Here is a 16,011-nt window from a genome sequence, read left to right as displayed (position 1 = left end):
CCACTACTGCTCTGGAATGCCTATAATTCAACGGAGCGCAAGGCACAGGCCGACATTGACTCCGTCGACCGGGCAGCTGACAGTTCCCTGCTCATGGCTGGAACCAAAGCCCCAAGGCGGCGGGAAACTCCCCGGCAATTCAACCACAGTCGGGAGTCAGCCGGTAACACACACAATTCAGAGAAGGTTTTGATAGAATATCTCAATTATGGCAAAAAAACATCCAGGAAGGATCAGAGAGAAAAAACTTGCCACTTCCATCCAGTCTGAAGCACTGAGTCAAAAGCTGGAAGGCCCTAGCAACGAGGGCGGAGCTTGCAATTTAACAGACTCAGTCCTTCAACTGAACAGACAAGTACAACCCATTCCTGGCTGCTGTCTCCACTATGATGGAGAATGGAAGTGTACCCATCTGCCTGTGTCAGCCATTGAACATAGACCAGACTAGGAAACCAAAATCATGCAGGCCAATATTAATTTGTAGAGATATAGTAACAGAATCTTAAAAGTCTGAATGTGCTTCCCTTCTCCATCCCTTTATCTTTGTGAGAAGTAGGAAGGGTCTTATCGGAAATGTTTTCTAGTTCTACAGTTACAGTCTACCCTAGACTCAAATTTCTTCTATCTGCTCATAGTCTTGGTAGCAGCTTTTCCTCCTGTCCCTCAGGGGCATTTTCTTGCCTTGTTATAGCCTGAAGTCACCCTACACCAGGGACTACATTGCAGCTAGTCAGTAACTGCTACAAAACACCTGGATATTGAAGGATAGGCTGAGAAGCTTTGATTTTTAGAGGCTACAGAGCCTGTGAAAGAGTATTATTTGAAGCTGCTTCAAGAACAAAGGCCTTGTGCAATCGATAACAATTTCAGGAAGGCCACAGGGGCCTGTCAACAGAGAGAGAACGTGGCCTGAAAGTAAGCAGTACATGGTAGACCCTGGGGAGTGCTGAGCCAGAGGGGCAATCATACCGTTCCACAAAGGCTTGTGTTCCTTGAATTATGTGAGGTGGCTTTTTTTAATGGCAGTTGTGACACTAGGTCTGAAGTTGAGCCTGGATCTTACTTTAGGCCCAGCCTCGGTACCACTGTCACCATTGCTTGGGATGAGTGGGGAAGGGTTGTTTTCTGTTTGTAGGGGAGCCATGTGACAAGCTAGCATTGTCAACTTTTGGTATTTTCCAAATTTTTGACACTCCAAGGGCATTACTAATCTACATACACACAACTCTTTTGTTTCCAGCCAATCACCTAGATTTTTCAGCTGTTTTTGACCTTTTGGACAAACACATTTTGTTTTCCCACTTGTTGGCCAGGAACTCGATGGCTGATACACTCATAATAAGACATTCATGAGGGAATAATAATTTTAAAAAAGCAATTTCTATTCCAAATGTGTGCCAGATCCCCTGGTCCTTGGTTCATAGCCTGATTATTTAATGGTTGTACTACTATACCAGATGTGGTTGAGCTTCCATTTCCGTTCTTGCTTAAATCCAAACAAATTTTCAACATTCCATGCTTTTTTCAAACTTCTCTTCTAATGCACTAGCTTCCAATATAATCACATTATTAATTCAGCCTTGATTTGAAGCTTCAGACCTTCTGTTTAGGCATTTGTGCAGGTCTTTATGATTTATGTATTCCGTATTTGTGTGGATGAATAAGTGAGTTTGTCAGCCAGGAGTTATTGTCTAATTTATTCCATAGGAATGTAGCATCTTGTTTTCAGATTGTTAGATACTGGTGTAGATTTTTATGAAATGGACTGACTTTGATGTTTTCATAAGTATCTAAATTAATCTGTCCATAGACACTGCTGTCCCCCCCCTCCTCATGTACTTTATATTATTTTGTAAATGTCTTAACTATAGACATTTGAGTCCTTGGAGATAGGGCGGCATACAAATTTTATAAAATAAATAAATAGACTCAAGACAATACTATAATTATATATGAGTAGTATTTTTATTTGGCTTTTCTCAAGAAAATAAATTTATTTTATCAACACAGATAGCTGATAGCAACATTGATAAATGATAAGTAATAGGATTTAAGTAACAGAAAGAAATAGAAGAAGAATTTATGAGGCTTTTGGCCAAAGGGAAGCCTATTTATTAATTCAGTAACCCAAATTACTAAGGAGTACTTCATACAATTATGTTCCATAAGTGGAAAATACGGTTCACGTTTGTATGTAGCTAGTATTTTTAATGATTTAAGCATGTAATATGCGAATCAGAAATGGTGTGTAAGAGGGAAGAAATTACGAAGTGTATCTCTTCTAGTTCTTATATTGTAAAATGGCTATGGGTTTTTCACCAAAACCGAAACAGTATTTTTTTGTCCTTTATCAGACCAAACACTAAGAATCTCATTTTTCATCTCAGAAAGCAAACTTTCAATCCTGAAAATTAATTCTTCCATCTTTTGTCATATGAAAATCCTGTAAGACAGAGGCACTATTAGAATCTACAAATGAAGGCTTCATTCTTCTCTAGTCACAACAAAACATCCCCTGTCCTACATCCTGGCACCACAATCCCTAAAAGCAAACAAATTCTTTGTGACTTGTTTTGTTCCACTGGCAAGTTTTCCCCTACCCATTCCATGAGCAAAAATAAACAAGCTCCCAATAAAATTTATTCATCAGTTTGGTAAAAAAATGCAAGGATTATGCTCAACAGATGTCAACACGGGAACAGATAAAAAACTTATTATGAGCTCCTACAGTCATTAAGAGCATTGACTTAAATAAAGAACGAAAATTCATGTTTGTGTTTATTGGCAATGTTATAACTCAGATGACAGTAATGCAAGCACACTTTATCTGAATAACTAACTGGTTATGGTTATGGCAAGTTGTGGACTGAAACTAGTATGGGTACATGTATATAAGTAAGCAATATAAGTAAGACAATTAACCATTGGAGAATGTAAGATTAATATTGAGGAATAAGATATTCAAAATATAAATAACGTTTGCACATATAAGAACAGCCACTTTATATATTGATGAACAACAAGGAGAGTGGGGGACTGAAGGAGAAAATATTTTTTCACTTATGGGTTCTCAAGTTTTATTTATAATTCGAAAGCAAGTTACTGTAATATAAAACAATAATTAACTTAACAACTGCCTTTAAATGTCAGCTTTTATAAACTACTTGAAAGACTAAGGAAACATTTTCACTCAAAACAGGCTTTCTGTAAGAGATCACAACTCTCAGAAAACTCTAAAAGTTAAACAAAAGAGAACTGACAGATAAAAACAAAGCAGTATTTACTCCAGTTTTTTATTTCCTCATAAATTACATGTGGAATCTGAGGGTTGGGAAGGATCTTCCATATAGTCCAACCCAGGGGTGAAATCTAAAATTTTTTGCTACCGGTTGTGTGGGCGTGGCTTAATTAGTGGGCGTGGCTTGATGGTCAGGGGGGCTGGGTGGGCGGGGCGGGGTGGTCAGGTGGGCGTGGCCAAGTCAATGTTACTTCTTTGCCCTTTTTTAACCTACAAAATACAACACAACACAACTGGCTCACCCACAATATAAAAGCAGCTGTGCTAGACCCAAAATGGCCCCTGCAACAAGCAGGAACCTCACACAGCCACAAAAAGCCCCCCAAAAAAACAACTTTCACACTTTACACACACACAACACAACACAACTGGCTCACCCACAATATAAAAGCAGCTATGCTAGACCCAAAATGGCCCCTGCAATAAGCAGGAACCTCACACAGCCACAAAAAGCCCCAAAAAACAACTTTCACACTTTACACACAAAATTCCACATACAGCTTTGTGAGATTTTGTGTGTTTGTGTAGTTAGAGTGAAACACTACAGAAACACACTAAATCTCAGAAAGCTGCACAAATATTATTTTATTTTAATTTATTTTTATTTCTATATAAAAGCAGCTAAATTTAAAACTTCCTAAACTTTAAATGACTAGGTCTAAAAAAAGAAAAACTAAAAAAACCCCAATTAACTGTTTTTTTTTAAAGCTCCCAAAGGGGAAAAAACTTACCCAATAGAACAGGGGTCTCCAACCTTGGCAACTTTAAGACTTGTGGACTTCAACTCCCAGAATTCCTCAGCCAGGAATTCTGGGAGTTGAACTCCACAAGTCTTAAAGTTGCCAAGGTTGGAGACCCCTGCAATAGAAGGTACAAGGCAGGCAGATAGAGCTGCTCACCGATGAGCTTGATTGCAGGCAGGGAGATTCAGTTGCTTGCTGATGCAATGGATTGCAGGGATTACAGCAAGGCGTTGTGACCAGCAGCTAAGGTAAGCAAGCTGGTAAGCAAGCAAACCCACACACCCCGGGTTTGCTACCAGTTATCAGGCAACTCAGCTGGGATCGTCAGAGCTTGGATCGTCAGAGCCATTTAAAAGAAAAACGCTCTGATGATCGCGCAGGGATTTTTGCTACCGGTTCTCCAAACTGCCCGCTGCCATCGCTACCTACTCGCCCGAGCCGGTCCGAACCGGGAGCATTTCACCCCTGGTCCAACCCCTTTTCCAGTGCAGGAATCCTTACAGCAACCTGGGGAAATGGCTAACTGGAAGCAGAGAAGAACTAATGAGAAAAGATCCCACAAAGGGGAATGTCCTCATTGTGAAAGCCTGCCTCATGATCTAGTGAGTATCACCAGAAATTTCCAAGAAAAGATTGGTCAGCCATGTACAGGTATTCCTCAACTTATGACTGGAGTTCTGATGCATACTACTTGACAGAGATTCGAAGTTCTGAAAGTCGCCCCAGGGTCATATGATTGTATTTTTGGCGCTTGATAACCAGATGAATTCATGGCCTTTTGCATCATCCCATGAACATATGAAAACATTTTACAGTGATTTTGCTGAAAACTAACAATTATTTCCAGTTTTTGGCAAAACCAACCACATAGCAAGAATTGGTTTGGTTAATGACCATTGCATTCTCTTAATGACTGCAGCAGTTGCTTATGACCACAATGTTCATTTAAATGACTGCTGCAAGAAAGGTTGTAAATTCAGTCATGTCTGATCTCCTTTGTGACTGTTACAATTTATGTCTGCAATGGGAAAGCTCCATTACGGTTGTAACTTGAGGACTACCTGTATCTGTGAAAAAAATCTGGATACTACATTATTCACCCATCCATGTTCCCAGTGGTGGGTTCTAAATTTTTTTACTACTGGTTCTGTGGGTGTGACTAGGTGGGGGGCGTGACTGATTGGGCGTGGCCAATATGACATCACTCACACACTCCACGCAGGTAGGAGCAAGGGAGGATCCCTTGCAGGGTAGAGCTGAGGATTTTGTGCAATATCTTCATGATAAAATCGCTCAGATTCGGGGCGGCCTGGACTCCAACTGGGTAGCCTCGGACGGGATGATGGAGGTGAATCTTGAGAATGTTATCTGGGAGGAGTTTGATCCTGTGACTCCCGAGGACGTGGACAGGATTCTGGGGAGGCTTAATGCTACCACATGTTTATTGGACCGGTGTCCCTCCTGGTTGGTGCTGGCCTCCCGGGAGGTTACACGAGGCTGGTTTCAGGAGATTATCAACGCTTCGTTGAGTGAGGGCGTCTTCCCATCCGCCCTGAAAGAGGCCCTTCCTCAAGAAGCCTTCCCTGGACCTGGCTGTATTAGCTAATTATCATCCGGTCTCCAACCTCCGCTTCGTGGCGAAGGTTATCGAGAATATGGTAGCGAGACAGCTTCCTTGGTTCCTGGATGAAGCCGCCTATCTAGATCCGTGCCAGTCGGGCTTCAGAACGGGTTACAGCACGGAAACGGCATTGATCACATTGGTCGATGATCTCTGGAGGGCCCAGGACAGGGGTTGCTCCTTTGTCCTGGTTCTCCTAGATCTCTCAGCGGCTTTTGATACCATCGATCATGGTATCATGCTGCATCAGCTAGAGGGGGTGGGAGTGGGGGGCACCGTGTTACGGTGGTTCTCCTCCTTCCTCTCTGACCATACGCAGGGGGGGCAGAGGTCGACCCCGAGGTTCCACACTTGTGGGGTGCCACAAGGGTCAGTCCTCTCGCCCCTCCTGTTTAACATTTATGTGAAGCCGCTGGGTGAGATCATCAACTTAAAAACTAAAAATTAAACTAAACTCAGTCACATGACCCCCCCCAAGCCACACCCACCGAAAAGGTGGCTAAAATTTCTGGGACTTTTTGACACTTTTTTTTTTTGACACTCCGGCCGCATATCCACGTCGGGATGCAGTGGGGTGGCGGTAGTCGTCTCGGCTTTCCCTCCATTGCCCTTCCTGGCCGAAAAGCACCCCTTCTCACCTCTGACAGGCCTTCCTTGTGGTTACAACCCATTCCACCAGCTCAGGGCAGCGGATTCAGCTGCAGCCCAGACGAGCCGAGGAACTGCGGGGAGTTACCTGCATGTTGCACCTCCCTCCCAGCCTTCGCCCCACGCTTCCGTGCTGTTTTGGGACGCCCAGTTTACCGGGCTGCCCCCGTTCCTGTTGCGGCTCCAACAGCGGCGGGTTCAGGAGATGCTGGCGGCACGGAGGCACAGGCGAAGGCTGGGAGGGGGTGCAACACACAGGAGGCTCCCCGCAGTTCCTCGGCTCGTCTGGGCTGCAGCTGAGCCCCCTGCCCTGAGCCTGCAGATGGAGGCACCCCTCCCCAGCCATATCTTTCCGGATTTGACTTAGAGGCGCAGCTCATGGCTGCTACATTTCGCTGTGCTGCACGAGCGAAGGGGGACACCAGAGGTGGTTTAGCAGCCATGAGCTGTGCTTTCCTCTAAGCACTGTGGGCGGCAGAGGGAAACAAGTGCTTGTCTCTGCACAGAGCTTTCCGGATGAGACTTGGAGCAAAGCGCAGCTCATGGCTGCTACATTTCATTGTGCTGCGCTAGCAAAGGGGAAGAAAAAGCCAGTGGAGAGCACAGAGAGCTGCTCCAGTCCATGTGTTCTCCAGATCAGCGGCTGTTTCTCTCCTTTGTTGCTCTTTATGGGAAAGCGTTTGGTGCAGCAAAGTGAAATTTAGCAGCCATGAGCTGCGCTTTCCTCCAAGTCTCATCCGGAAAGCTCTGTGCAGGGAGAAGCACCTGTTTCCCTCTGCCGCCCACAGTGCTTAGAGGAAAGCATGGCTCATGGCTGCTACCGGGCTTCCCCAGTCCGTCGCGGCTCCAACGGCAGCAGCTTTAGGAGATGCTGGTGGCACGGAGGCGTGGGCGAAGGCTGGGAGGGGGTGCAACACGTGGGGGGCCGAGTCTGCTCCCTTTTGCCTCCCCACACTTGTTTACCTGTCCCAGAGAGCTTGGGCTACGCCTCCCTCTGACCCAGCCACCTTCCTCACTGGTGTTGCTCCTGGGTGAACTCTTCCGCTCTCGCTGTTGCGAAGAAGCAGCAGCTCTGGGTGCGCCAAGCCCGCTTTGTTCTCTTTGAGAGCTGCTTTGCACCTTGTTTGCAAAGTGGCTCTCAAAGAGAAAGAAGCGGGCGTGGTACACCCAGAGCTGCCGCTTCTTCGCAACAGCCGACGACTTCTTCCGCTTGGAGCTCCAAGCTGTGGGGAGGGGGGGGCGGCTGCAACAGCGGCAGCTTTGGGGGGGCTCCTTCCCTCAGTGGTGTTTTCTTTTACCTCATCTAGGTGACTTTCTCATTAAAGGCTGCTCTGCACCTTTTGATCTTTCTTGGGCGCAGAGAAAAGCGACCCAGTGAAGGGACTGAGCCTGCTGCTGAACTTGGAAGCCAAGAGGCTTCTTTTCCACCCAGCCACTGGCGTACAGTGCCGGAAAGACCTTCGGTCGCTGCTATCTTCGCGCATGCGCAGCTTTCTTCTCACCAGCTGAAGGACTTTTCAGCACCCTGCGGCCAGGCAGCTAAGAGGCTTCTTTGCTTCGGTCAGCTTACCATACGACGGACGCATCGGGTGGGCGAGCAAGCAGCAACTGGGGGACTGGTTCAGGGATGTGGCCTGGCTGCTGTTACTACCGGTTCAGAGAACTAGTTCCTAAAGTTACTACCTATTCGGTAGAACTGGGCCGAATCAGTAGCAACCCACCACTGATGTTTCCCAACAAATTATGTTTAGATAATTTTTTTCTAATTCTGAAGTTTATGTACAGTCATTATAAGTCATAAATAACCTTATTCCCCATTATCTTTTCCAAATAAACAAAGCTGACTACTACTAACACTACTACTTACACGTAGAAGGCAGCCTATCTTAATACGCTCCCATTTTAGTTTTGTTGAAATATTTTCTCCCCAAGCAGAATTTTATTTACCCCTACCATGACCTATCATTTTCTAAATAAAAAAACTTGAAATACTCCTGTCTTTTCTAATAAAGGATGTTCTAGAGAACATTTCTTTGGTACCTCTCCTTGAGTTTTAACTGGTTGTTTTATGAGCATTCACATTTATGACAGTGTTGGAGCAGGTGCTGTGCAGCCTGTAAGGCACCTTTGGCTATTGTAAATGGTCTCATCCTATGGTCATGTGGTTGAATTTCAGGTACTTGGCAACCTATTTCACAATTACAACCTGTGACAACCAGTGGGAAAATCCGGCTGGATCGATTCAGCTCACATGAACTGGTAGTGCCGGCAGTGGGAGGCTCTGCTCACCCCCCCCAGGATGCCATTACATCCCGTTTTTTACCCTCTGCATATGTGCAGAAGGCTCTGCGCATGCGCAAAAAGACGCACGAGTGCATAGCACATGCACGCTCCCGTTCCCGAACCGGTAGTGAAGGTAAGTGGATTTCACTGCTGGTGACAACTGCCCCACAATAATGTGATCACCATTTGCAATCTTCTCTGCCAGCATCCCCAGAAAATCAATGGAGGGAGGTGTGTTGGAGAAACACATCTCAAATCTGATGAAAATGCTAGTGAAAGCCATCCTTTTGAGCCTTTCAGAAGGACGTTGTTAGCTTGATGGTTTTCCCTCCCCAAAGGCTCCGGCTTTTGCTAATGTTTGGGGAGGGGAAAACACCAGTGAATGCCAACCTTCTAAAATCCCTTGACATGCTTGGAGGAACGGACATCAAATCTAGTGGAAATGCTGCACAAACAATATACATATGAATACAAAATTATAACTCAATATAACATCAATGTATTTTTGTAATGAAAGTAATACTCTTTTTATAGATATAGATACTTCTAATAGTTACATAGATATATATTTGTTGACTCCCATTGAATTCATTCTATCACTTACTTTGAGGGCACAAAATATACAGGAATCTCCCATGCATTTGTGTGTTGTAAGTTGTCGAAAACTGCGTCGAAAAATATCAAGATGCCAGAGTACCTAGAAAGCAAAGTATTGTTACTTTTAATCAATATTCTTCAGAATGTTTTAGGGAAGAAAACTGGTTTTAGTAACATCTGAGAATATAAAGTATAACTACATTTGAAAGCATCTAGTACATACATTCTAAGTAATTCATTGATAAAAAAAATATTTCCATGTAAAGTGAATAATTTTATAATCTTTATTGTGAGTATATAAAAAAATCAGAAAATCCCTTTACTTAAATGTTACAATCTATACATAAAAGGTTTATTAAAAATAAATAAATAAATGAGAAATATTGCGATGTATTAAGATGGATGCAATGCATGGGGACAGAAGAGAGGTGAAGTGAGAAGGGGCCAATGAAACAGGCAAGAAGAAACAGCAACAGTCCTTTCCCTTATACAGGACAGAAATGTTCATAAGGGCAGGAACTGGACTGGAAAGGGATAGAAAGAGAGGCAACTCTACCTATTTAAGCTACAGAAGTAGTAAAGACCAAGGTAGCTGAATTAGTAAGAACAGGAAAAAAATGTAAAGAGGAAAATTTGTAGGAGATGGAGATGACATAAAAGGGGAACCTGAACTGTGAATGGTAGAAAGAGGGAGAAAAATCCTCTCTTATTTTATGAGTAGGAACCACTTGAATGGGCAGAATTAAGAAAAATCGAATCAAGGCAGTGAGAATCATGGCAGAAGAAACAGAATGTGCTAATCTCTATGACTCATATGTTTAAATTGGTTCTCTTTAGCTTTAGGATTTGTGTGGAGAACAGATCACATTTTAGGTCATATTTATGAAAAAATATTGAAAATTCAAAAGGAATACAAACTTTTAAACACCACTGTAATTACTGCTTCAACCAGTATATACTCAGCATTTATTCAATTAATGCTGCTGCACTTTAACAATAAATTGGCATGCCTTTGCAATAAGGAAGTAACACCAAGGGTAAGGGTAAGAGCCTGCCATAAACCGCCCCCCAGCAATGCCAGGACTTGCCATTAGCATGAGTTCCCCCACCCCCCACCCACACCCACACCCTGCAATTGGAGAAGCCGTGCTGGCCTTGCTGTTTGCCTGCTGTGCCCCCCCCAGCTGCCCCCCTGCAACGCCAGAAGCCATGCCTACCTTGCTCCTCCTCCCCTCTTTCATTGGAGCTGAGTTGCGAGCCAACCTGTCTTTGTGAAGTCCCCTTGAAGCACCCCTCCCTCCCTTCCTGCCCCCCCTCCCCAAGGCACTCTCCAAGGGCCCAAAACGTGCAGAGCAGCTGCAGTACTTTTTTAAAAAAAATCTTGCATCACACACTGCCCCCCCCAGCCCCTGCAATCGCCCATCAGTAATCACATGCTGCCCCTGCAGCACTATTGCTTCTGCCTGCCATCCGATTGGCTGGGGGCTATTTGTCTGGAGGGTCAAGAATGCCTCCTTCTTGACAAAAAAATAGAGAAAGTTCTTGTTGACATATTTCTCTTGCATTTGACATTTAATAATGGTGTTTTGTGAGATTTTGGGCATAAGCATTGATGATAAGCATTATATTTGATTATGTAACTGAAAAACAAACTGGGGGTGTAGCATTTATGGTTCCCTCTTGTATCATTTCAACAGCATCGTCCATATATTTGGCAGAGATGGAGGAAAGTACTTGCTGCCGAGTGTGATAGTTGTGGTAGAGGGCATTAAGACTTGCATAGTGGGGAATCAAAGGGGTCAAAGAATAAACAGAGTGTGCTTCTGTAGTCAGTTCATTCTCAAAAATAGTCAAAAAAGTATTAAGAAATCAGAATTGTAGTGGCTGCTGATTGTCAACAGTGAGTTGTAGAAGAGCACTGCACTGTGTGATTAGTCCCTAGCATAAAAGCCAGCCATGGAGAGTATGAATGGGCAGTTAAAGAAACTCAAAAAGTTTAAACACTAGGCTTACTCTACATATCCTTTTAATTAACACATACTTGGCAGTTTGCTTAGTGACCTTGGGTGGATGTTTATGTAAAAATTACCTCGAATCTGGAACCAGAGGTTCTCATTTCATCAATCCTTAGTTATGTGTTTTCAGCATTCTTGCTATGTAAATTCTAGCACCCAATGTTATTCCCACAGCTTCAGCTCAATGTATTAGCCCTCATCTAACTCATAACTGCAACTAGGCATCTATTTGGGACATGCATCACATCTCTTGATTCAGACATCATGAAGTTGTTTAAAAATTGGGTGTCATGCACATACTGATGTCCCTTTGATTGAAAATTCCTGAAGATCATCCTTAGTGGTTTCATATAGATAAGAATATTTGAAACAAAATGCCTTGGGGAACCCCACAAATAACTGCCAGCATGGCATAGTCACCCAATTATCCTTGAAACTAATTCCCTGTAGGTAGACACTTGAACTACCATAAAGCATATCTCCAACTCTCTATCATGGAGATAATTCAGAAGGATACCAAGTCACTGAGTATAAAAAGCCCCTGGGAAATCAACAAAGGTGTATTTCCTCTGAATGTTTCTGCACACATCAAAGTGACCAAAGTTCAAAGTTCAAGTTCAAAGCCTTTATTTTCATTGTACATCATGTGTACAATGAAATTGGTTTAGCCTCTACTGGTGCAGTCCATTCAAGAATACAAGACAATATGAATAATATAAAGAATAATCCTTATACAAGTGGTTAGGGGAAAAAACTTAAGTCATATATTTCCATATGTATGGCATATTCTGTGCGACATGTATATTACTGGTGTATGATCTTGTATCATGGTATATACATATTACATACTACACTGGCACCAGTGAAATTCGTCATATTAATCTGTTTGTGGTGCTATATTATGTTTAGGAGTCTAACAGCTCATGGGTAAAAGCTGTTTTTAAACCTGTTTGTTTGACTAGCTATATTTCTGTGTCTTCTGCCCAATGGTAAAAGTGAAAAGAGACACAGGCCAGGGTATGAATCATCCCTAAGTATCTTCCTTACTTTGCTGAAACAGCGAGACCTGGTGATGTCATCCAGTGGTGTTAGGGGGCAACCAATGATTTCTTGTGCCAAGTTAATCACTCTCTGTAGTGCCTTCCTGTTCATGGCTGTCAAACCAGTGTACCATACTGTTATATAGTATGTGAGGACACTTTCTATCATGGACTGGTAGAAAGAAGTCATCAGCCATTGTTCCACCAAAGAAACCAAAGCTGATTCAGTCCTAAAATTAGGGCTAAACTCAGACTAAAACAGATGAAAATATTCTATTTCTTCCAATAATGTATGCTGCTGCAAGGACATTTCTCTCTTTACTTCCCAGTCTTTCATCAAAGGATGTTCATTATTGGGGGATAGTTATCATAAATCTTTCAATCCAGAGAGGGGCTTCAGGAGTAGACTCTACAGTTTCTCTAAACTCAGTGACACTTTATGGAGAGATGTATCCTCTACACCCTGGATCAATCCAATCATCACTCCTTGGTTTCATCAAATAAACGTCAAAAGAAGCATGAGATAAGCTGAAAACCTGTAAGTTTCTTGTCCACACATTTTTAAAGTTAAATAATTTAAGAGTCCCACCATATAAGTAGGTCAGATAGTGTCCCTTGTACAACTTTCTTAGAACCAAACCAATTACTGCAAAATTTCTGAAGAAGTTTGTGAATGCCATTTTGGAGAAATAATGAAGGACAAGTTCAATGCTAAAGGACTGGAAAAGTATAAATATTTTAACTCCAAAAATTGGGGGGGGGGGAGTATGGGCAGCATATAAATTTAACAAGCAAGCAAATAGTTTTGTCAGCTTAATACTAATATTGGATAAAATTTAGGCACATTCAGGATCAGATTGGACTCTGACTGGGCAGAATCCAATGGGGAGACTGGGGTAGGTCTTGAGAGTAATATCTGGGTTGAGTTTGACCCTGTTTCTGTCAAGGAAGTGGACAGAATTATGGGTAAACTTGGTTCCTCCACTTGCTTATTGGATCCTTGTCCCTCCTGGTTGGTTTAGGCTGCCAGGGGGGTGACTAGAGACTGGATCCAGGCAATTGTCAACGCTTCATTGAAGGAGGTGGTGGTTCGACCTCTCCTCAAAAAGCCTTCCCTGGATCCAGACTCACTTAATAACTATCGTCCCATCTCCAACCTTCACTTCATTGCGAAGGTTGTTGAGACTGTGGTGGCGCAACACCTCCCACAGTTCCTGGAGGAAACGGAATACCTTGACCCGTACCAATCGGGCTTCTGACACGGGCACAGCACGGAAACGGCATTGGTCGCTCTGGTGAATGATCTCTGGCGGGCTCGGGATGGGGGTTGTTCCTCCATCCTGGTCCTACTTGACCTCTCAGCGGCTTTTGATACCATCGACCATGGTATCCTACTGCAGCGACTTGTGGGGTTGGGGGTGGGAGGCACTGTTTTACAGTGGTTCTCCTCCTACTTCTCAGGTCGCTTCCAGTTTGTATGGGTGGGGGGGGCAGAGGTCCACCCCGAGGCCCCTAAATTGTGGGGTGCCTCAGGGGTCAGTTCTCTCCCACCTGCTCTTTAACATCTATATGAAGCCGCTGGGTGAGATCATTCGTGGCTTCAGGGTGAGATATCATCAATATGCTGATGATACCCAGTTATACATCTCCACCCTAGACCACTCCAGAGATGCCCTTTCCGTAATGTCCCATTGCCTGGAGGCGGTGTGGGCCTGGATGGGTAGAAACAGATTCAGACTCAAACGCCTCCAAGACTGAGTGGCTGTGGATGTTGGCATCTCGGGTTTCAGAGACCCCATCACTTTTGATGGGTGGGGAAAACTTGCCCCCGTTGATAGGGCTCGCAACTTGGGTGTCCTCCTGGATGCTCGGCTGTCCCTAGAAGACCACCTGACGGCCGTGACCAGGGGGGCCTTCGCACAGGTTCGCCTGGTGCGCCAGTTGCGCCCTTTCCTGGACCGAGATGACCTTTGCACTGTCACTCATGCCCTGGTTACTTCCCGCTTGGATTACTGCAATTCCCTCTTCATGGACCTGCCCCTGAGATGCACCCGGAGACTCCAGCTGATCCAGAATGCAGCCGCACGGGTTGTTATGGGAGCCCCTCGTTACTCCCATATAACACCTCTCCTGCGTGAGCTGCACTGATTACCAGTGGTTCTCCGGGTCCGCTTCAAGGTGCTGGTTCTCACCTATAAGGCCCTACATGACTTAGGTCTGGGATATTTGCAGGACCTTCTCCTGCCTGCCTCTCACCGTCCTGTTCGCTCACATAGGGCTACTCTCCTCAGGGTTCCGACGGCGAGCCAATGTTGTCTGGCGGCACCCAGGGGTAGGGCGTTCTCTATGGGTGCTCCCACCCTCTGGAATGAGTTGCCTACTGAGCTCCGGATGGCTCCTGATCTCCGCTCCTTCCGTCAGGACCTGAAGACTTGGCTGTTCAAGCAAATAGTCTGACTCTGATTCTGGGTTTTATTATTTATTATTTATTAGTTAATTTGGATTAAAATGGGATTTTGTTGTACATGTTTTTAACATGTGTTCGCCGCCCTGAGTCCTTCTGGAGAAGGGCGGCATATAAATACATGAAATAAATAAATAAATAAATAAATAAATAAATAAATAAATAAATAAATAAATAAATAAATATTAGTAAGCAATCAGTTTGTGAGTACTTAGAATAAATTCTTGATCTGGTCTGACATAGTGACAGGATTAGTTGACTTTGTGTATGCTGGCAACATAAGCATCACATTCAACAAAGCATTCAACAAAGTCTTCTATGAGATTGTAGTAAAGAAGATGCTAAAATATAGGCTAAACTATAGATACCATAGATACCAAATTGGTTGAACAATGATACCCATACTCTTTGACATATCCAAGGGGTTTATGTCAGTGGCTACGTTCAAGCTAGAATGGATAAATAGCATTCCATACGGTTCTTTTTTCAAACACCGTATTTAGAAATGACTTGGATGACAGGCTAGGAAATATGATTATCACATATGCAAAGCACACAAGTATAGAGGAGATAGAAAAGAACTTTAAAAATAATAGAAGGATCAGGAAAATCTCAAAACTATTGGGTAGCAGTATATGGTCCAACTTCTAGACTACCTAAATCCAGGCACCATATTTTAGGAAAGACATTGACTAACTAAAATATGTTTAGTAAGGGGAGGAAAAGTAATGAAAAACAGTTGAATTATTAATTACCATATTAGTTATCAGTAGTAAAGAACAGAATATTGTGGAGACATGTGAAAGCTGTCCTTAATCTGAAGGGTTATCATGTACAAGATGGATGGGTTGTTTAGAGTTGTTCCAAATGACAGCCACAAGAAACGAATTACAAGGATATAAATTTCAGTTGGATAAAAATTTCTCAGTGGCAAGAGCTGTTCACCAGTAGAAAAGATTGGCTCAAATGGTGACCGACTTTCCACTGGAGATGCTTAAACAGAATGTGGATGCCAATTTATCTGGGATGCTGTGGTTGTGGATTCCTCCAGTGGACATAGTGATTACATCCAACACTGCAACCTTTATATTTATAGCTGGACATGTCACAAGATACTGTATCAAAGCAGTGAAAATTTAACATGAAGGTGTCTTTTAAATTACCAGTACTTGCAAATCTGTCACAGCAGGCTTCAAAAAGATTCAATACGGGATTGTCTGGGACAGATGATAGTAGACTCTTAACCATTCAAAAGAATTTTGCTGAATTGTTACTTTCAACACTCAGTTGAATTGCAAAGTA

General features: G+C 43.5%; 1 protein-coding gene across 9 annotated transcripts in view; it reads right to left on the bottom strand.

Annotated features, from left to right (window-relative positions):
• The window catches only part of USP54 (ubiquitin specific peptidase 54), a 167,257-nt gene that overhangs the window by 91,253 nt on the left and 59,993 nt on the right, over positions 1-16,011 (bottom strand). For all 9 annotated transcript variants that reach the window (XM_060694164.2, XM_087872318.1, XM_034435269.3 and 6 more), the window contains one exon: positions 9,198-9,290. In XM_060694164.2, the coding sequence (XP_060550147.2) occupies positions 9,198-9,290 (93 nt within the window). The remainder of the gene's footprint in view (positions 1-9,197; positions 9,291-16,011) is intronic.

The sequence above is a fragment of the Pantherophis guttatus genome, chromosome 6, assembly GCF_059756535.1.
Source record: "Pantherophis guttatus breed Tessera chromosome 6, ASM5975653v1, whole genome shotgun sequence".
Classification (NCBI taxonomy): Eukaryota; Metazoa; Chordata; class Lepidosauria; order Squamata; family Colubridae; genus Pantherophis; species Pantherophis guttatus.
The sequence above is the reverse complement of the archived record's forward strand: the minus strand, read 5'-3'. Positions and strand labels throughout refer to the sequence as shown.